This window comes from Callorhinus ursinus, unplaced genomic scaffold (genome assembly GCF_003265705.2).
Source record: "Callorhinus ursinus isolate GAN/ISIS: 27379988/994484 unplaced genomic scaffold, GSC_fseal_2.0 scaffold2, whole genome shotgun sequence".
Lineage (NCBI taxonomy): Eukaryota > Metazoa > Chordata > Mammalia > Carnivora > Otariidae > Callorhinus > Callorhinus ursinus.
This window is the reverse complement of record NW_027397064.1, coordinates 89,883,097-89,905,262: the sequence shown is the minus strand read 5'-3', so window position 1 is coordinate 89,905,262 and position 22,166 is coordinate 89,883,097. Positions and strand designations below refer to the sequence as shown.

The following is a 22,166-nucleotide window of genomic DNA, read 5'->3' as shown; positions in this document are numbered from 1 at the left end:
CATGGAGCACTGGGTGTTATGCACAGACAATGAATCATGGAACACTAAATCAAAAACTAATGATGGAATGTATGGTGATTAGCATAACAATAAAAAATAAAGTAGTAACTGAAGTGTTGATGAAGGGAAGATACTTTTCCGTTGAGTTTTACCTAATAGGAGTTTCTGTCCTTGTTTTCTTTTTTTATGTTAATCACCGTACATTGCATCATTAGTTTTTGATGTAGTGTTCCATGATTCATTGTTTGTGCATAACACCCAGTGCTCCACGCAGAACGTGCCCTCTTTAATACCCATCACCAGGCTAACCCATCCCCCCACCCCCTCCCCTCTAGAACCCTCAGTTTGTTTCTCAGAGTCCATTGTCTCTCATGGTTCGTCTCCCCCTCCGATTGTTTTCTAAATAAAGAGATTTCCCTACATTTCCAGAGGAAGTAAGAATTACTAGAGTGATTTTCTGTTTCAATGATTTCCTTTACAGTGAATACTTGTGAAGTAATTTACAAATGACAACATGTTCTGTAAATGTCAAGGAGGTATAATTACCATAGCATCTTTTTTTAAAAAAGACAAATCTACAGTATATGTCTGTTTTATTAAAAAGACACACCACCTTCTTTGAAAGGACTGATTCCCATTTCTGTGTGTAGACAATAATATTTGTTATGGGCTTTAGTTTATCTAGTTGTTTTTTTCTTTTAACCAAGAAGGTACATTAGTGAAAATAACATTAAAAATAAGTGACTATATGATTAATGGAACATATGCTCTTCCTAATTCCAAAAATTAGGAGCCCTTTTAAAAAAATGTGAAAGTCCCTGATTAATCCCTGCAATTCTTGGCAAGTCTTGTTATTCATTCTACTGAGCCAGTAGGAAAAGTCATTTTGGGGAAGATGAGCAACAGAGAGTGAAAGCTGGTAAGTGGGAAGAAGCAAACCACCACGTCAGCTGTAAACAGAGAACTGCATAATGTGGGACCTTCTTTATAAAAGGGAGAGGAAAGTCTGTCTTGGAAATTGAGCCTTTTTTTCCCCTAAAAACACACAAATTGAAAAACTCCATTAAATTTCATATCATGGTGCCAGGGCTGCCGTAACAGTTAAGGCAAAGTTAATTTTCTCACTGCTCTGGAGTCTGGAAAATCTGAGATCAGGTGTGAGGTTGGTTTCTTCTGAGGCCTCTCTGCTTGGCTTGTAGACAGCTGTCTTCTCTGTCTGTCTTCACACAGTCTTTCTGTGTGTGTCCTGTGGCCTAAGCTCTTCTTAGAAGGAGACCATTCATACTTGATTAGGGCCCATCCTGGTGAGCTCATTTTAACTTAATTACTTCTCTAAAGACTCTTCAAATATGCACATATTCTGACGTACTGACAGTACTTCAGTATATGCATTTGGAAGCCAACACAATTCCTGGAGAGTGAAAACACAGAAAACATAGAAACTTCTTGATCAACAGGTTTCTGTTGTGTTATACACCAAAAGAGATGGTCCTCTCGCCCTACCTCCACCATGCACAGAGATAGTACATTCTGACATAGGTGGGTCATTTTCAAGAGAGGTTCTTCCTACTGCATCTTAACCTGAAGCTCCCAAAATCTTACATTGGAGTGAGTAATGGTAATGAGGTATGCATTGCCTTTTTTACTCTGAAGGGAGTAATATGATCTGAATAGCTATGTGTATATATAAAAATATCCACATATATATAAATATCCACATATATATAAATATCCACATATATATGCACACATATATACATACATATATATATATATATATATATATATATACAACCAAGATTCATCTTATGTTATTGTGACTTCTGAAAGACACACGAACTCTATGTTGCTTCATGAAGGATATCAGTATGGAAATCTCACTATAATTTACATGAATTTGAGCATGTTTTATTCTCCCCTGCACATCACCTTCTATAATCCATTTCTCTGTTGGTGGCTCCCTTATCAACATATTTTTGTATATCAGAAACATGGAATCATTTGACTACTTCTGTCTTTTTAAACACATGCAGAGGAACCATTACCAAAGCCTGACTATAGCTCATTACTTCACCAGTTTTCACAGTCCACTTTTGGAAGTCAGTATTTGAACATATGTTGACTTATATTCCTGTCAAAATCATCCTTTTCTTTCCAAGGTAATGGATGACTTTGATAGAATAAGAAAATGGATAACAAAAAAAAAGTGGGGAATAAAAAGAATGCCAATTAATATGTGAAATATTATCTTCTGTAGGAGTCTAACTAATTTTCTTCCACGTAAAGTTATTTAATGCTCAATCAAATCTGAATTTCTTAGACCATGATATGAAGCCTTTCCAGACATATTTTTGAAGAACCCACATACCTAATATTTATCCACTTTCCTCTTTGAACTTTATGCTTTATAAATGGACAGATTTTTGACAGTTGACAAGTTGGCTTTTACTTACCTGCTTTGGTGTGCTTACAAATGTTTAACCCCCAGTTCTTGGGGTTGGGCATCATGGTAGGGTGGGGATGGGAGGGGCTTGATTTGTAGCATTTGTTGATTTCTGTTGTGTAAATACTTCTACCATAGCCAATTTTAAGTTACCTGCATGAAGTCAGCTAGCTTGCAAAATTCCTGAAAATTTAATAGTTAGTTCTTGTGAAACAGTACATCCAGCGCTGGCAAACCACTGGTTTCCATCCTCACAAAGTTTTATATAAAGGCTTTAAATGTGCTATTTCATTGACCTAAGACAGTCTTCTTTCTGTCCCTGAGAAGTTCCCATTAATCTTTAAAAGAAATGCAGCTCTAATGTCCTGCATTCTTAGAACCTCCCCCGCAGCCACCCAAGCCCTGCCGATCCCCCAAGCCTTCCTAGGTGGTCCGTCACTGCCTCATCAACTTTTCTCCTCATCATTATAGATGCTTTTATGTTGAATTCATCACATTATCCCATTACCCTGTCTTTTTATTTATTTATCTGTTTCCCAATTAGATGGTTAGTATTTGATAGCACTTGAATTTTGCAAATGAGGAAATTGATGCTCAGAGCCTAGCAGTGTGGGGGAAACACAATAACACATTTGTTTATTTTTTCATAGCCCATATGTAAAAGAATGGATAGATTAATACTCTCCAGCTTAACTGTACCTTTATTTGACCTTAGACAAATGATTTAGCCTTCCTGAGTCTATGTTCTACAGATGGAGATAATAATACATAAACTGATGAAATTGTTGTGAGAAAGTGCCTGTGAGATGGAGCACAGTGTGTGACACCTGGAAACCAGGCAACAAATGGCAACTTCAGGTTATATCAGAGGTGAAAGCACAGTAGAAGAGCCTCTTTTTTTTTTTTTAATTTTGTATTGTTATGTTATGTTAGTCACCATATATTACATCATTAGTTTTTGATGGTAGCGTTCCGTGATTCATTGTTTGTGTATAACACCCAGTGCTCCATGCAGTACGTGCCTTCCTTAATACCCATCACCAGGCCAACCCATCCCCCCACCCCCTCCCCTCTAAAACCCTTAGTTTGTTTCTCAGAGGCCATACTCTCTCATGGTTAGTCTCCCTCTCTGATTCCCCCCTTAATTTTTCCCTTTCTACTATTTTTTTTTAACATATAATGTATTATTTGTTTCAGAGGTACAGGTCTGTGATTCAACAGTCTTACACAATTCACAGCACTCACCATAGCACATACCCTCCCCAATGTCAATCACCCAGCCACCCCATCCCTCCCACCCCCTACCACTTCAGCAACCCTCAGTTTGTTTCCTGAGATTAAAAATTCCTCATATCAGTGAGGTCATATGATACATGTCTTTCTCTGATTGACTTATTTCACTCAGCATAACACCGTCCAGTTCCATCCACGTCATTGCAAATGGCAAGATTTCATGGGTTTTTTTTTGATGGCTACATAATATTCCATTGTATATATATACTACATCTTCTTTATCCATTCATCTGTTGATGGACATCTTGGCTTTTTCCATAGTTTGGCTATTGTGGACATTGCTGCTATAAACATTGGGGTGCACGTACCCGTTTGGATCTCTACCTTTGTATCTTTGGGGTAAATACCCAGGAGTGCAATTGCTTGGTCATACAGTAGCTCTATTTTCAACTTTTTGAGGAACCTCCATACTGTTTTCCAGAGTGGCTGCACCAGCTTGCATTCCCACCAACAGTATAGGAGGGTTCCCCTTTCTCTGCATCCTCACCAACATCTACCGTTTCCTGACTTGTTAATTTTATCCATTCTGACTGGTGTGAGGTGGTATCTCATTGAGGTTTTGATTTGGATTTCCCTGATGCTGAGTGATGCTGAGCAGTTTTTCATGTGTCTGGTGGCCATTTGGATGTCTTCTTTGGAAATGTGTCTGTTCATGTCTTCTGCCCATTTCTTGATTGGATCATTTGTTCTTTGGGTGTTCAGTTTGATACGTTCTTTATAGATTTTGGAAACTAGCTCTTTATCTGATATATCATTTGCAAATATATTCTCCCATTCTGTTGGTTGTCTTTTGGTTTTGTTGACTGTTTCCTTTGTTGTGCAAAAGCTTTTTATCCTGATGAAGTCCCCCTAGTTCATTTTTGCCCTTACTTCCCTTGCCTTCACCGATGTTTCCAGGAAGAAGCTGTGGCTCAGGTCAAAGAGGTTGCTGCCTGTGTTATCCTCTAGGATTTTGTTGGATTCCTGTCTCACATTTAGGTCTTTCATCCATTATGAGTCTATTTTTGTATGTGGTTTAAGGAAATGGTCCACTTTCATTTTTCTGCATGTGGCTGTCCAATTTTCCCAACACCATTTGTTGAAGAGACTGTTTTTATCCACTGGACATTCTTTCCTGCTTTATCAAAGAGTAGTTAACCATAGAGTTGAGGGTCCATTTCTGGGCTCTCGATTCTGTTCCATTGATCGATGTGTCTGTTTTTGTGCCAGTACCATACTGTCTTGATGATGACAGCTTTGTAATAGAGCTTGAAGTCTGGAATTGTGATGCCGCCAGCTTTGTTTTCTTTTTCAACATTCTTCTGGCTATTCGGGGTCTCTTCTGGTTCCATACAAATTTTAGGATTATTTGTTCCATTTCTTTGAAAAAAGTGGATGGTATTTTGATAGGGATTGCATTGAATGTGTAGATTGCTCTAGGTAGCATTGACATCTTCACAATGTTTTTTCTTCCAGTCCATGAGCATGGAACGTTTTCCCATTTCTTTGTGTCTTCTTCAGTTTCTTTTATGAGTATTTTATAGTTTTCTGAGTACAGATCCTTTATCTCTTTGGTTAGATTTATTCCTAGGTATCTTATGATTTTGGGTGCAATTGTAAATGGGATCGACTCCTTAATTTCTCTCTCTTCTGTCTTGTTGTTGGTGTATAGGAATGCCACTGATTTCTGTGCATTGATTTTATATCCTGCCACTTGACTGAATTCCTGTACGAGTTCTAGCAGTTTTGGGGGGAAATCTTTTGGGCTTTCCACATAAAGTATCATATCATCTGCAAACAGTGAGAGTTTGAGTTCTTTTTTGCCGATTCGGATGCCTTTGATTTCTTTTTGTTGTCTGATTGCTGTGGCTAGGACTTGAATAGCAGTGGTGATAGTGGACATCCCTGCCGCGTTCCTGACCTTAGGGGGAAAGCTCTCAGCTTTTCCCCATTGAGAATGATATTCGCTGTAGGTTTTTAATAGATGGCTTTTATGATATTGAGGTATGTACTCTCTGTCCCTGCATTCTGAAGTGTTTTGATCAAGAAAGGATTCTGTACTTTGTCAAATGCTTTTTCTCCATCTATTGAGTGGATCATATGGTTCTTGTTCTTTCTTTTCTTAATGTATTATATCACGTTGATTGATTTGTGGATGTTGAACCAACCTTGCAGCCCAGGAATAAATCCCACTTGGTCATGGTGAATAATCCTTTTAATGTACTGTCAGATCCTATTGGCCAGGATTTTGGTGAGAATTTTTGCATCCATGGTCATCAGGGATATTGGTCTGTAATTCTCCTTTTTGATGGAGTCTTTGTCTGATTTTGGGAACAAGGTAATGGTGGCCTCATAAAACGAGTTTGGAAGTTTTCCTTCCATTTCTATTTTTTTTGGAACAGTTTCAGAAGAATAGGTATTAATTCTTCTTTAGATGTTTGGTAGAATTCCCCTGGGAAGCCGTCTGGCCCTGGGCTCTTGTTTGTTGGGGGACTTTTGATGACTGCTTCAATTTTCTTAGTGGTTATGGGTCTGTTCAGGTTTTCTATTTCTTCCTGGTTCAGTCTTGATACTTGATACATCTCTAGGTATGCATCCATTTCTTCCAGATTATCTAATTTGCTGGCATATAGTTGCTCATAATATGTTCTTACAATTGTTTGTATTTCTTTGGTGTTGGTTGTGATCTCTCCTCTTTCATTCATGATTTTATTTATTTGGGTCCTTTCTTTTTTCTTTTTGATAAATCTGGCCAGGGGTTTATCAATCTTGTTAATTCTTTCAAAGAAGCTGCTCCTAGTTTAGTTGATCTGTTCTACTGTTCTTTTGGTTTCTATTTCATTGATTTCTGCTCTGATCTTTATTATTTCTCTTCTCCTGCTGGGTTTAGGCTTTATTTGCTGTTTTTTTCTCCAGTTCCTTTAGGTGTAGGGTTAGGTTGTGTATTTGAGACCTTTCTTGTTTCTTGAGAAAGGCTTGGATTGCTATATACATTCCTCTTAGGATCGCCTTTGCTGCATCCCAAAGATCTTGAACAGTTGTGTTTTTATTTTTATTTGTTTCCATGAATTTTTTTTAATTCTTCTTTAATTTCCTGGTTGACCCATTCATTCTTTAGTAGGATGCTTTTTAGCCTCCTTGTATTTGACTTCATTCCGACTTTCCTCTTGTGATTGAGTTCTAGGTTCAAAGCATTGTGGTCTGAAAATATGCAGGGAATGATCCCAATCTTTTGGTTCCAGTTGAGACCTGATTTGTGACCGAGGATGTGATCTATTCTGGAGAATGTTCCATGGGCACTAGAGAGGAATGTGTATTCTGTTGCTTTGGGATGGAATATTCTGAATATATCTGTGAAGTCCATTTGGTCCAGTGTGTCATTTAAAGTCTTTATTTCCTTGTTGACCTTTTGCTTAGACAATCTGTCCATCTCAGTGAGGGGGTGTTAAAGTCCCTTAATATTATTGTATTGTTTTGATGTGTTTCTTTGCTGTTGTTATTAATTGGCTTATATTATCGGCTGCTCCCATTTTTGGGGCATAGATATTTACAATTGTTAGATCTTCTTGTTTGATAGACCCTTTACATAAGCTATGATGTCCTTCTTCATCTCTTATTATAGTCTTTGGTTTAAAATCGAATTTGTCTGATATAAGGATTGCCACCCAAGCTTTCTTTTGGTGTCCATTAGCAAGGTAAATGGTTTTCCACCCCCTCACTTTCAATCTGGAGGTGTCTTTGAGTCTAAAATGAGTCTATTACAGGCAGCATATTGATGGGTCTTCTTTTTTATCCAATTTGATACCCTCTGTGTTTTGATTGGGGCATTTAGCCCATTTACATTCAGGGTAACTACTGAAAGATATGAATTTAGTGCCGTTGTATTGCCTGTAAGGTCACTGTTACTGTATATTGTCTGTGTTCCTTTCTGGTCTATGTTACTTTTAGGCTCTTTCTTTTCTTAGGAGGACCCCTTTCAATATTTCTGGTAGGGCTGGTTTGGTGTTTGCACATTCTTTTAGTTGTTTTTTGTCCTGGAAGCTTTTTATCTCTCCTTCTATTTTCTATGACAGCCTGGTTGGATATAGTATTCTTGGCTGCATATTTTTCTCATTTAGTGCTCTGAAGATTTGATGCCAGTCTTTTCTGGCCTGCCAAGTCTCTGTGGATAGGTCTGCTGCCAATCTAATGTTTCTACCATTGTAGATTACAGACCTCTTGTCTCAAGCTGCTTTAAGGATTTTCTCTTTGTCTCTGAGACTCATTAGTTTTACTATTAGAGTTGGGGTGTTGACCTATTTTTATTGATTTTGAGGATCAGTCTCTGTGCCTCCTGGATTTTGATGCCTGTTTCCTTCCCCAAATTAGGGAAGTTCTCTGCTATAATTTGTTCCAATATACCTTCTGCCCCTCCCTCCCTTTCTTCTTCCTCTGGGATCCCAATTATTTTAATGTTGTTTCCTCTTATGGTATCTCTTATCTCTCAATTTCTGCCCTCCTGATCCAGTAGTTGTTTATCTCTCTTTTTCTCAGCTTCTTTATTCTCCATCATTTGGTCTTCTATATCACTAATTCTCTGTTCTGCCTCATTTACTCTATCAGTTAGAGCCTCCATTTTTGGTTACACCTCATTAATATCCATTTTGATTTCGACTTGGTTAGATTTTAGTTCTTTTATTTCTCCAGATAGGGTTTCTCTAATATCTTACATGCTTTTTTCAAGCCTAGCTAGTATCTTTATAATTGTCATTCTGAACTCTAGTTCTGACATTTACTAATGTCCGTATTTATTAGGTCCCTGGCAGTCGGTACTGCTCTTGATCTTTTTTTGAGGTGATTTTTTCCATCTTGTCATTTTGTCTAGAGGAGAATAGATAAATGAGAGCACAAAATGATAACAGGGTAACAACAACCCCAGAAAAATATACACTAAGCACATCGGAAGAGATCCAAAACTGGGGGGAATAGAAAGGGAAAGAAAGAAAGAAAAAAAAAGAATATGACCAAATATGATCAGGCTGGTGAATAGATAAGTGCCACACACTAGATTTTGGGCATATTTTGGTCTGTTAGTAGAAACTGCCTCCCAAAATTTTAAAGAAAGGTAAACTTATATATGTACAAAAATAAGGCTTAATATGATGAAGGGATGGAATATGACTGTAAAGATGAAAATTACAAAAGACTTAATAAAAGGAATTGATAAGATAAGAAGTTGGTTGAAAAAAACAAGAAGAGAAATTAAAAAAAAAAGGAAGAAAGAGAGTGTGTTCAGGCAGGAGACTAAAACAAAGCCATACACTAGAGATTTAGGGTATATTTTGGTTTGTTAGAAGAAACTGTATCCCAAAATTTTAAAGAGAGAACAACTTAGATATATACACAAAAAATAATGTTAAGTACAATGAAGTGATAGAATATGACTCTAAAAATGAAAAATAAAAAATATTTTTAGAAAGGGGATTGGTAAGATGTTGGTTGAAAAAGGGAAAAAGAAAAATTCAAAACAAAAGAAAAGGAAAAAAAGAAAATTAAAAAAATTAACTTTTGAAATACTAAAGAATCAGGGGGAAAAAAAGCCATGAATTCTATGTGCAGTATTCCCCTAGTGCTGGAGTTCTTCCATCCTCATTGATCAGTAAACTTGGTCTTGGCTGGCTGTTCTTGTTGATCTTCTGGGGGAGGGGCCTGTCGCAGTGGTTCCTAAACATCTTTGCTGGAGGCGGAATTGCCCCGCCCTTGCCAGTCCGGGATAAGTAATGTGCTCCTGTTTGTTCTCAGGAGCTTTTGTGCCCTGCAAGCTTTCTGTCCAGCTTTGGAGGAGGAGAGTGAAAATGGCGGCCTCCCAGTCTCCGCCCTGGAGGAGCTGAGAACTTGGGACCCCACTCCTCAGTGCGTCCCCAGAGAATAGTCAATCACTCCCATCTCCCTGGTCCCCGGCTGCATTCCGTGCTCACCCGGCCTGTGACCAAGCTTTTCTCTCTCTGGCGCACGACCCCGTGTGGAGTCTCTAAACCCAGCAGATCCCTGCGGTGCACTCCCGCACCGCTCCTCCACGGGGAGGAAGGGGAGTCTCCCCGGATCTGCCATTTGTTGAGTCCCTGCTGGAGGAGCAGTGGCCTGACTGTGCTGCAGATCACGGTTTATGGTAACCACGAGCTGATAGCCCACTCGGCTCCGTCTCTGCGGCGGGCTTCCCTGCTCCGATACCTGGGAGCTCTGCCACACTCAGGCACCCCCGGTCTTTCTATGACCACGAGGGTCCTAAGACCACACTGTCCCAGCGAGGGTTCCACCGCCCGCTTAGCCACTGGAGCGACGTCCCTCAGCGTAGCAGAGCCGAATTCCAAAAGTTCCAGTTTTGTGCTCGTCGGCTCTATCACTTGCCAGTAGCGGCTGACGGAGGCCCCCTCCTCCGCTGTCTATCTTCCCAAATATCACCTTGGATTCACTTCTCTGCATGTCCTACCTTCCAGAAGGTGGTCGCTTTTCTATTCAGAGAGTTGCTGCTATTCTTTTCTTCAATCTCCTGCTGAGTTCGTAGGTGTTCAGAATGGAAGTGGGCATATTTTGATCCCTATCTAGCTGAATTCCTGGGATCAGATGAAATCCAGGTCTCCTACTCCTCTGCCATCTTGCTCCTCCTCCCTCAGCCTCAGTTATTTTTGATAATGCTTCAGACAAAGTTCATGGTTGGCTCATCTCACATATGTGTCTTTCTAGAGTGAAATAACTTTACAGTTTCAGATAAAATAGAGCATACAGTCTTAAAATGGAAGTTCTTCATTATTTTATCATGATGCCTCTAACATTTTTTTAAAATCCTATTTGAAAGCTCATATCAAATTTCAGTTTTGTTTTCTTTTCCATAACAGGCACTTCATAATGTTGGTTACATCTGTTTAATCTATGCCCTATTTTTTTTTTGCTTCTGTCCCTTCAGCCTTTGCATGCAAGACTCCTTCCCTTTGACTGTCCAGTCCTGCATCATGCCAAAAGACTGTGAAACCAGTGAGTGGTCCTCCTGGAGCCCCTGCTCCAAGACGTGTCGTTCAGGGAGTCTCTCACCTGGATTTAGGAGCCGGAGCCGGAATGTGAAGCACGTTGCTATTGGGGGTGGAAAGGAATGCCCTGAACTTCTTGAGAAAGAGGCCTGCATTGTTGAAGATCTCTTGCAGCCATGCCCCAGGTATCGCATATTCTCTGGCATGAGTATTCAGTGTTCTATATAACCTCATTTTACGTGGGGTAGGGATATTAACATTAATAACAGTAGCTGTGACTCATAACTGTTGGGTCTTTCCTCAGTATTGAGATCCACACTAAGCAGTACAGCACAGTGGGTTAAAAGCATGGGCTGTGTTGATTACCCGGGCTCTAATCCTATTTCTGTGACTTTCTGAATTTGCAAATTTCTGCAAGTAACTTAAGTCTAGTGTCTTAGTTTACTCATCTACCAGCAGTACTCACTTCATCCAGCCCTTGGCACATGATAAATGCTCAATAACCATTAGTTATTGTTACCTGACATGTCACACCTAAATTTTATGACAACCTAAGAAGCTATTCATAGCATCTTCATTTTGCAAATGAGACCATTAATGCTTAGATGAAATAGTTTTTGAGGTTACATAGATAGTGGGTGGCAACATCTTGATTCTAATGCAGTTCTGTCTCTAAAGTTTCCTGCCACCCTATGGCATTGTTTCTAATACAGAGTCCCTAAAGAGCCAGAGGATGTTGGGAAAAGGCTTGACCTAGATTAGTAGCTATATTTTAATATTTTTATATTGGTTATATTTTGCCTGGCTGTATGTATAGCGTAGTATGTATGTATGTATAGTGAAGGCCTTCAGTGTATTTTTCTCTGGATTGTTGGCTCATGGTAGTCCTGGTCTGATAATGACAGAAGTCATTTGGGGCTAGCTAGCTATTCAGAAGTATTTTGGGAATAAATTTGTGGTAATTTCTGCTGGACAGCTGCCCTGAACTCTATCTGTTAAATATGTAGCCATTTTAGATAGACCTTTTCTATAGTTTCTTATAATTTGTAAGATTTGAGAATCACTTCCCCAGTGAAAAGTAAAATGAGGCAAAAAAATAGTGTCTTGTAGAAATGAATCAAACAATTAATCACATTCAACAGGCATTGTTGATTGGCTTAGCTATTCCTTACACCTGAAATAATGTGTATATGGGGTAGAGTAGGGGTGGAGGAATAAAGAGGTAATTTCCTGTTGTCAGAATCTTAGCCTCTCACTTCTTCAACTTCACCATTGAAATCAGCGTAGATTCAACTACTGATTGTTCGTTTTTTATCAAGATGACCCCTTAGATTCATATCACTTCATACCTCAAAAGCAGAGGAGGTAGGTGTAGTTAAAGGATCAGCTAAACTGATCCTTTACAGATTAGCTTTGTCCCACAGAATTCTTCCTAGTGGTGTTGAGGATGTGTCCATTCTTTAAAAGCACTGATATTGAGGGAAAGAATGAGATTGGAAATGACATAAAGCCTGAGATTTTTGTTCCTTTTGAGTTTGGAGAGACATGGATTCAAATCGCATCACCATCCTTTATTAATTGTGTGTTTGGGGGCAAGCTATACAACCTCTCTAAAGCATTTCCCTCTTCAATAAAATGTGTCTAATTATACTGCCTGTGTTGAGGATTGAATACATACAGACTAGATATGTAAAATGTCAGTCTCGGTGCTCAGCACATAGGCACTAGATGGCAGCCCTTGTTGTTGCTGTTTGCACGTGTGTTTATTTCCTCCAGAAGGAGAATCCCTCCTTTCCCTGGAAGGCATACTGTAGTAATTTAATGGGGGTAGGATATTATTTCTTCTGGGTAATGTGAAATCTTTTTCTCTATGGAGGCATACTCTAGAAGCGTTCTCAATATTAGGCTTCCAGAAATAGAATCTGGGTTTAACGATGAACTTGACATTGATCCCGTTTTTCTTCATTCCTTTCATGGAATGGCTAGTGACCTCTTCCAGATGTTGATGTATGGACATTGCTCCATTTTTTTCTTCTCTTTTCTTTGTTAAAAATTATTACAATTCTCTTGGGAGTCAGAGAAGTTCCTCTCTGATGATCAGAAGAAGGTTGAATTGCATCTACATATGTTAAATAATGACTACCTTTTATTGAGTACCTACTGTTAGCCAATAACTAAGTCAGAGATTTAACAAAGATTATTTAGAAAAACAATAAGTTTATCATCAAAATGGGGCACTTTTGTGGTAAAAGTAATGCAAATTGGTAGTGTTCAGATTCGAATTGAAGTCTCTTTGGCTTCAAAGTCAATATTCTTTCCATTGCTTTCATGATAGTGGTAGTAAAGACACATACGCAGATAAGGGTATATGTATATGCATAGTTGTGTGTTTATATGTATCATGTTTTCTAACAAAATAATGTGGAAAGGTAATAATTCAAGATGTGCCCGAGATGAATTTCTTTATTGATCTTCATTTGATTGAACCTTAACGTCTGAAAATAGGTCTGACAAATTTCACTGGCAATGAAACTGGCCCTCTAGTTCTGCTGTTTGGAACTGTTACTGAATTTGACATTTTTAAAAAAACAGTCTCAAATAGTGAATTTGTAGGAAATAGGAGTCCTTGAAAACTCACTGAATACCAACCAGGGTTTCCTAGGGAGAATGATGTGTTAGCGACTGATTCCAGGAGAATGCATAAATAACAACAGGATTAACATTGGCTGACATTCTTATTTGTCTGAAATCTGAGCTGTGGCCTCTACCATAGGAAAGCATAAAAACTGTGTAGTAACTTTTGTTTCTAGTGTGACATTGGTGATTAAAATTCATTGTGAACAAGGAAAATGGAAGCAAAAATCTATTAGGGAACAAAAATGCCCATTTCTCCTTTCCTAGAATTCAAGAGCAATTCCTATACATCAAGCAATCTAATTCACCATATTTCTCTGCAGCAGGAAAATGTACATTTCTGTGACTTTTCATAGTTTTTTTAAACTCTCTCAGAATACAGTTTGGCTTTTACCCTTCTACCATGTGTGCTATAAGAGACGTGTTCATCCATTCAATAAATGTAAATTGACCGTGCCAAGCACCATGTTTAATGTTTGTGATACCTCAGAGAACAAAATAGTCAAAATCCTCTCCCCCTCATGGGGCTTAAATTTTAGTGAAGGTATACCAAATAAATATAATAAATAAGCTATATACTGTATATATGAGCTGTGGGGAAAAAACAACAACAACAAAACATTACAGTAGGGTTGCTGGGATGCTGTGGTGTGGGGTCAGCTCAAGTTACAGACCTAAACAGGGTCATCACAGAAGCCTCATTTGAACAAGGAGGTTGTGGTGGGGGAACTTGAAAGAACTGAGGAAAGTAGCCTTTCAGATAACTAGGGGAAGAATATTCCAGGAAAAGGGAAGAGCTAGAAAATTACCCTAGGTCCTACATATTAATATTCCTCAGAAAGTTCTTTAGTTGCATAGCTTTAGGGCTGCTCTTCTTACCAGCTGGACTCCAGTGGTCAGCATTTTAGCTCTAAACACTATGAGGGCCAGTCCCTAAGGTGTGTTCCCATGAAAGGAATGGTCACCAAGAGGAACCCATTCTGGAAGTGCTCCCTGAGACCAGAACTCTTCGGAAGTTCCTTGGGGCAACTGCCTTAAGAAAACTTGAAAGGAGACAGAAGCTAGTCTATGTTATGCTACCATGGGAAATTAGAGAACTATAAAGAAGTTAGCAGAGTACAGCCTTATGTTTGTTTCAAGAGTGTGTTTTTAACCAAGACATGTATAGACTCCAGGAAACCCCTTCATTCCGCATTACAGTGTACTTGTAAATTTATGTCTCCTTCCAACATAACACTAAGCACTCACATTGTATATTATGAGGTGGGCATAGAAATGAGAGAGACAGGATGCATCTGCTTGTCACTTGCCACGTTTTCTCTTTATGTGTTTATCTCCTGTCATTAGGCATCATGGTCTTAGGCACTATGTTATTCTCTACCTCAAAACATTGAAAGATATGTGTTTTATAAACTACCTTGGTACTTGTGTCTTTTCTTATGTCCTGATTAGCATTTGAAGTATTAGATCCTACATCTCAACTCAGAGGATGGTGAAAAGCATTCTCAGATGATAAATAGTAAGGTGGCTCTGTTTACTAGATAGTATAAGGAAAACATTTTAAATGCTTAATGTCAGATAAGTGAGGCATGACCTGATGCTGGAACAGCTGTGGCTCCAGATCCCTTGTTTTGACTTAGAGAGTCCATTATGGCTGAAGACACTGTAACACACAAGAATATTGGAAAATGTCAACATCTTTCTTGGAAGTGAAACCTCAGATAACCCACCAGCAACTTCCACCACTTCACCAGGAAACAACAATTTTCACGCATAAATGGCTCTTCTGCCTCTTAAATTATCATTTAGAATTTGAAATCAAATATAAGACAGCAGTATTAAAAGGTGACAGTGACCAATGTAGATTAAAACTCCTAAGACGATCTGGAGGCAGAAGCTGTGTGGTTGATATAATTACATATCCTGTGTGATATAACTGCACAGAAAAGCCCATTTGTAAAACATGGTTTCAGTTCTTGGGTCTGGCACTGAATAGCTGGGCTCTAATAATCCATCCCCCCTTGTCTCTGGTATGTATGAATTTATCCTTATTATGATCTATCTGTGCAGACTCACACAGAGAATTGTATCTGGGTCTCCTGCAGCCTACTTTGATTTGTTTCTATAACAACCCCCTGTGGCCAGCCTGTTTGTCCCTAACATCTCTTTAAGGCACTAAACCCAATTTTAGATTTTCTCGATAAAATTCTTTTTCCTTGAGAAAACTCTGGGGATTTGTTGATGGATCTTTATAGATGATACTGAAGCCAGGGATAGAGCTAAGGAAAGGGATGGCAGGCAAAACTTGGCTTGGTTATTGGCCTCCTTTGGCCATTGGAACTGTGTAAGTGCTGGAACAGGGTTGGTGTGTTGTGAAGAGTTGTTTGTCCAACACCTGCTTCAGCCTGTCCCTGTGCTAACTGCTGGAGAATTCAGGAAACAGACAACTTTCAGTCTGTGTTCACTTAATTCATGCATCTTAAGAATCTTGTAAAAAGATCGTCTTTGAATTATGATGGAGTTCCCTCTCAAGAAATTGAAAAGTTTTTAAGTCGAAATGCATTTACTCTACCTAACCTACCAAGCATTGTAGCTTCGCCTAGCCTACCTTAAATGTGCTTAGAATGATCATATCAGCATATAGTTGAGCAAGATCATCTAACACAAAGTTTTTTTTTATAATAATATTGAATATCTCATGTAATTTGTTGACTACTATACTGAAAGTGAAAAAGAGAATGGTTGTATGGATACAGAATGGTTGTAGGTGTATCTGTAATTTACCCTTGTGATCTCGTGGCTGACTGGGAGCTGCGGGTTTCTGCCACTGCCCAGCATCACGAGAGTATTGGACCACATATTGCTAGGTGAAAAAAGATCAGAATTCAAAATTCAAAGTATGGTTTCTGCTGAATGTGTATCACTTTCACACTATCACAAGTCAAAAATTTGTTAAGTTGAGCTGCCGTAAGTCAGGGACTCTCTGTAACATTACTCTTTAAAAACTAGAGTATCCAGAACGCAATCACCATATTCTTTATTTATTTATTTTTAATTTTTTTTAATTATGTTAATGTTAATCACCATACATTACATCATTAGTTTTTGGTGTAGTGTTCCATGGTTCATTGTTTGCGTATAACACCCAGTGCTCCATGCAGAACGTGCCCTCTTTAATACCCATCACCAGGCCAATCCATCCTCCCACCCCCCTCCCTTCTAGAACCCTCAGTTTGTTTTTCAGAGTCCATCGTCTCTCATGGTTCGTCTCCCCCTCCGATTTCCCCCCCTTCATTTTCCCCTTCCTGCTATCTTCTTCTTTTTCTTTTTTTTTTAACATATAATGTATTATTTGTTTCAGAGATACAGGTCTGTGATTCAACAGTCTTACACAATTCACAGCTCACCATATTCTTTAAGAGCGTTTAATAGTTGGTGATGTTTTTACACATCATCCCATATCTAGAAATGTGGCTTTTTTGTTTATTTACTTTTTTCCTAGAATGAGTAGCACTTATAAACATGACTGGTTCATTGTAAATGTTCAGAAAACAATGAATGAATGAATGAATGAATGACCACTCATATGTAGGGTAGTTCCAGAGCAATACTATGCTCAGGATACTTTCTTCCATGATTATACTTATTATATAACATGCGTGAAGGATACAAAGTCATTTCTTATAAAGAGCAGCTGAAATTGGCATCGTCAAGGAGATTAAATAAGAACATCTACCCAAGGCAGGGATGGACACATGAAGCTTGATATGACATGGTCCCCAATGGCCACCTTGCTTCTGCTAACAGTGTGTCTGGTTTTCCAGATAAGAAGTTTCTGTTTTCATTAGGTTATAAGAGTAGCTTGAGAAAGGGTGAGGGATGAGATTGCAGTCTGAATTTGTAAAAGTTTGCCTTCCAGAACAGAACTGCATGCCTGTCACCTACCACATCTTCTTTATCTTCCCCCGTTGATCATCTACCATGGCACTAATACCCTGTACATGATGGGAACTCAGTACATTTTTGAAATGAATTAATGGATCCATTAAGGTTGCATCTTTTTTTGTTTTAAACTCTTTTAATTAAGCAGCTTTCCTGCACGACTTGAGGAGTAAAGGAGTCATGACCTGGAGCCCTCAGGAGACTCTGCTTTAGACAAGTAACAATAGTTTCAAAGAATCTATAAATTGTTTCAAGAGAAGAAGACTGATGCCTTTTTATTGAGTCTGTCTTTTACTGGTGCATATTGTTTCATGAGTCCCCACTGTACCACTTTAAGTCCTCTTGGATGGAAGATTCGTTCCCCTGTTAGTGTAAGAAAGTTAACGTACTGCTAAGTGCTGTGCATGGCGATAGAAGTCTATTAATAATACATATGTGGATTTTGGCTAACGAAGCCATCTGCTGAAGGGCAAAGAGCTTTGCACTTCAGAGTAGCTTTCCATAATCAATAGTTCCACTCTATTCAATAAAAAATTACTAGAGCATAAAATATCTAAAGCTTGATCCGTTCCCTTTATTTTGGTCATCTGTTCAGCAAAAAATGACAAGTTAATTCTTTTCTAAATGCATTTACAACTTTAAAAGGACAACAGACATTATCATAAATTAGTCATGCTGCAATACACTGATTTTTAATATACACACATTTAATTTGAATACCTTGCACTAGGGTTTCAATTCCAAGAGTGTTTGCAAATCTATATGTGCTTAGTCAAAACATGACCATTAATGAATGCGATTATTCTTTCAATCTGTCATCATTAAATCACTTAAGATTCTATTCCATGTTGCTTTGCTTTAAGTCCAAGTTTTAGAAGGAGAAAAGAAATCCACACTTTGTAAGCAATTCCAAGCCTTGGGAAAGTGATAAAGCATACATTCTAAAGGGCAGAGGTTGTTATAAAACTCTGATGGGCCTGCCATCCTGTTGCTATTAGAATCACTTTATGTCACATAAGTAGGATGGAGTTATTTTAAAAATAGTCACTAAATGTCCCCACTTTTCTAATTTTGGCTTTGCTAATTTAGAATGTCTCTACTCATTGCTTCACAGCAATGAATCCATTTCTTACTCCTACCCTCCCCCCTTCCATTTGAAGAATAGTTTGAGTACAGGATTCCTTGAATTAGACATCACTGTCTGGAAGACAAGCTGGTTATCTCAGGAGTTGAATTGGAGGCCTTGAATTGCTTTTCCTAGTCCAGAATTTGTCTCCTGTATTTCTTAATGGGGATATGTATTTCTACTGTTAGAAATTTTTCTTTGATTTAATCTTGGTTTCTTCTTCTTCTTTTTTTTTAATCTTGGTTTCTTCTTTAAGCTGCATGCACCTTCTTAGAATGATAACATTTTAATATTAACTTTTTTATAGTTTATTTTATTCCAGTATAGGTAACATAGAGTATTATATTAGTTTCAGGTGCACAATATAGTGATTCAGCAATTCCATACATCACCCGGTGCTCATCATGACAAGTGCATGCCTAACTTTTAATATGTATCATGTGGATACATTTATTGAGCATTTCCTAAGAGGAGGCCTACATTATGGGGAACATATGAGGAGATTGGGCACTGGGTTTCAGGTGTGAGGGAAGGATTTGGAAGGCAGATTCTAGAAAGTAAATAAAGAAAAACTGAATTTCACAGTTACAGTACATGATTGCCCTGATATTTGGGTTCTTGTCCCCATTTCTGGGCTGTCTCATTTAAGAATTCGGTGCCAACAAATTGTGGTGCTAATACTTTGGGGAAAAAAAAAACAATTTGGAATCATTCTTCATTCCTCCCTTTCTATCTCATCCATATCTAATCCATTAGACCTGTCCCTACCCCACAGTATATCCCGAATCTGGTCACTTCTCACCACATTCGCTGTGGCTGTCCTACCTGAAGCCACCATCATCCCTCCTAGATGAGCAAAGGCCTCCAAGTTTGTCTCCCTTCTTTACATCCCCCATAGTCTGTTCTTTACTCAGTAGCCAGGGTGATCCTTTAAAAATTTAAATCACACCATATTACTGTCCTCCTCAAAGCTTTGCAATGATTTCCTAGCACATAGGGAGTTACACTCACGGTCCTAACTCTGGCCTACAAGGCTCTTTATAGCCTGACTCCTTACTACTCCTCATTTCCTTTCCCTTTGTTCCCGACCCACTTGGCCCAGCCACACTTGCTTCTGTGATGTCCTAGAAAGTGCCAAACACTCGTCTTCCCTGGGAACTTTGGACATGCGCCTTTCTCTACCTAGAATGCTCCCTGCCCACCTATTCCTGTGTTCATTCCCTCCTGTTCTTCAGGATTCTGAAGACATCCCCGGTCATGGCACCGAAATAGCTCTGTGGAACTGTGTTAAGTGCTGGAACAGGGTTGGTGTGTTGTGAGGAGATGTTGGTCCAACACCTTCTCCTCATTATCTAATGCCATGTTATGTATGATGCATTTCTGTCTGTCTGCCCCACTAGAAGGCAATCTTCTCAAGGTCAGGAGCTTTGTCTTGCTCACTGCTGTGCATTTCTGTTATCTGAAATCTTGCCTGGCACATAGTTGGAGCTCAGGAATTACTTATGGAAAGAAAGGATGAATGGATGTGTGGTTGCATAAGTGATTCACTTACTCTTTGGGCAGGCCTATTTCTCATTCTAGGGAGTCCTGTCTTTTAGCTCTCCCCTGCCTGCAGTCTCTCTTACAGATCTGCATGTTAAATAAAATGCCCTTGTATAAGTTGTTTTCACTATGTATTCAATATTGAGTTATCAGCATTTCTTTTCTCAGAGGTTGGGAGTCCCAGAGTGGCTGGCAGTATGCTCTCTCACTAATAGTGGGCATACTGGAGTTTTCACATGAATGGATCATGACAAGTTTACCTAAGATTCAGAATCGCCATGGAGCAGTGTGGAGAATTTGATTTCAGGCCTCTTTAAAAAGTTGTCTTCTATAATTCTTAGTGGGAATTTTAATTTTTACAATTAGAGACTGTTTTATTTGGCTTATATATTATTTCTCTTTTTAACTTATGGTTATATACTGAAAGTACTAAATTTGACCCTATGTAACCACAGTGCTGTAATTATAAATTGGCTGTAAAATATTCTCAAAATGTATTTTTTCTTTGAGAGTGAAAGAAAAAAATATATTTTGGCAGTGTCAAATATTATCAGTTAGTTGTCACTGACAATATCTTTGTCACCAACAAAGGGAGAGGGAGGTTTTTGTTGTTGTTGTTTGTTTCTGTTTTTGTTTTTTGCTTCAGTCCAGAGCACACTTCCTCAGAACAAGACCAAGATTTACTTGTCCTCGTAATGGCTGGGCAGGTAGCTACCTATTGCCAACTGAACTTATTTTCTATATCCTTTGATCAAGTTTCTTTGGTTTGCCATTCACTATTTTAATCTATCTGTCATTTCATTAAAAAGATGTGCTTCAGAGTCAGATAAATCTGACTTTGAACCTTGCTCTTCCAATTACTTATATGATCTTGGAAGAATTATTTCTTTTTTATTCCAATTATCCCATCTGTAAAAGGGGAAATCATACTTTCCTCATAGGGTTTTGGGAAGATTTAATGAGGTTACATGCCTAAATTTGTCAGTGCAGTACCTAGCACAGAGTAGGCATGCAAAAGGTATTGGTTATTGTTATTATTACTTGGAGGATATGTCATGATACTCTAGGAGCTCAAATAAATTAATCCTTGACTATTGTGTTCGGCCAGAACATTTGAAAAAAGCAAATGGATCCTACACATTTGTAGGATGAGCACTGAGTAATGTCTTTCATTCCATGGCTCTCTTAACACACTTGAGGCATTTCCACAGTGGATTTCAAAGTGCCGTGTACCCACAGGAGGTAGGACTCTGGCCTTTGAAATTCCCATATTTCCTTCTTAACCAAAGGACAAAATGAGGGTGTGTTGAAAGGCTGCAGAGTTGGGAGAGAGAGGGTGGAAAAGGTCTTTGACAGGGACTTCACTGTTGAAGAGAATGTCCCAGGCAGTCAGGAACCCAACTTGTCTGGGGCTGGAGGACCACTGCGGTAACAGCTTCTAAAGGAGAAAACGAGTACCATTAGCCAAGAAGGCTCCTTTGATTCCTCATTCTGTCAGTCCCTGGAGACACTTTCCCAGGTTGAGGGAGTTCGGGATGTTCAGGTTTCATGGTTGCGGGGTGATTTGTGACTAAACGTAGGTAATGCTTTTGAAACAAATAAATAGGTTGAGGAAAGACTGTGAAAGATGGGCAGTTAAAAAGGAATATAGAAGTCCTTTCCTGGTGAGCATTTTCCCTCTGCTGCTTGCTGGGCAGGTGTTTTCTCTGAGGTGGTAAACAATTGAGATAGTGATAAATGCCTTATATTTCTTCAGAGAATTTGTCATTTGCCAGTGAATAGAATTTGGGTGTTGTTGGTTAATGAGCTACCAAAAGGGTTTTTGTTATTTTATATAAAACCATAGTCATTAAACTTTTCATTTTTCTCCCTAATGACTTCCAAAATTCTTCCCTTGCTAATTCTTCTAGGGTCACAATAAATTAATTAAAAAAGCTATTTATACAGCTTGGCCCAGTCCTTTCAAAATAGGAAACAAATTGCTGTGACTTGCTATAATTCTGAATTCTGTGTTTCTTTTATGCTCTTTGCTGAATTCTGGTTGTTGGAAGTTAGGCCATGATATTCCTGGATCTCTAACATTAGGACTTGATGAAATCAATGAAATCCTCATACATAAAACGTTAGTGTGTGTGTGTGTGTGTGTGTGTGTGTGTGTGTGTGTGTGGTGTTTTCTGTGGAAGCAAGGAGCAAATGTACATGT

The 22,166-nt window shown here is 38.7% G+C and overlaps 1 protein-coding gene across 2 annotated transcripts in view; it reads left to right on the top strand.

The window, feature by feature from the left end:
• Positions 1-22,166, top strand: part of THSD7B (thrombospondin type 1 domain containing 7B) — a 758,532-nt gene that overhangs the window by 213,736 nt on the left and 522,630 nt on the right. For both annotated transcript variants that reach the window (XM_073884500.1, XM_073884495.1), the window contains exon 3: positions 10,659-10,904. In XM_073884500.1, coding sequence (XP_073740601.1) covers positions 10,659-10,904 — 246 coding nt within the window. The remainder of the gene's footprint in view (positions 1-10,658; positions 10,905-22,166) is intronic.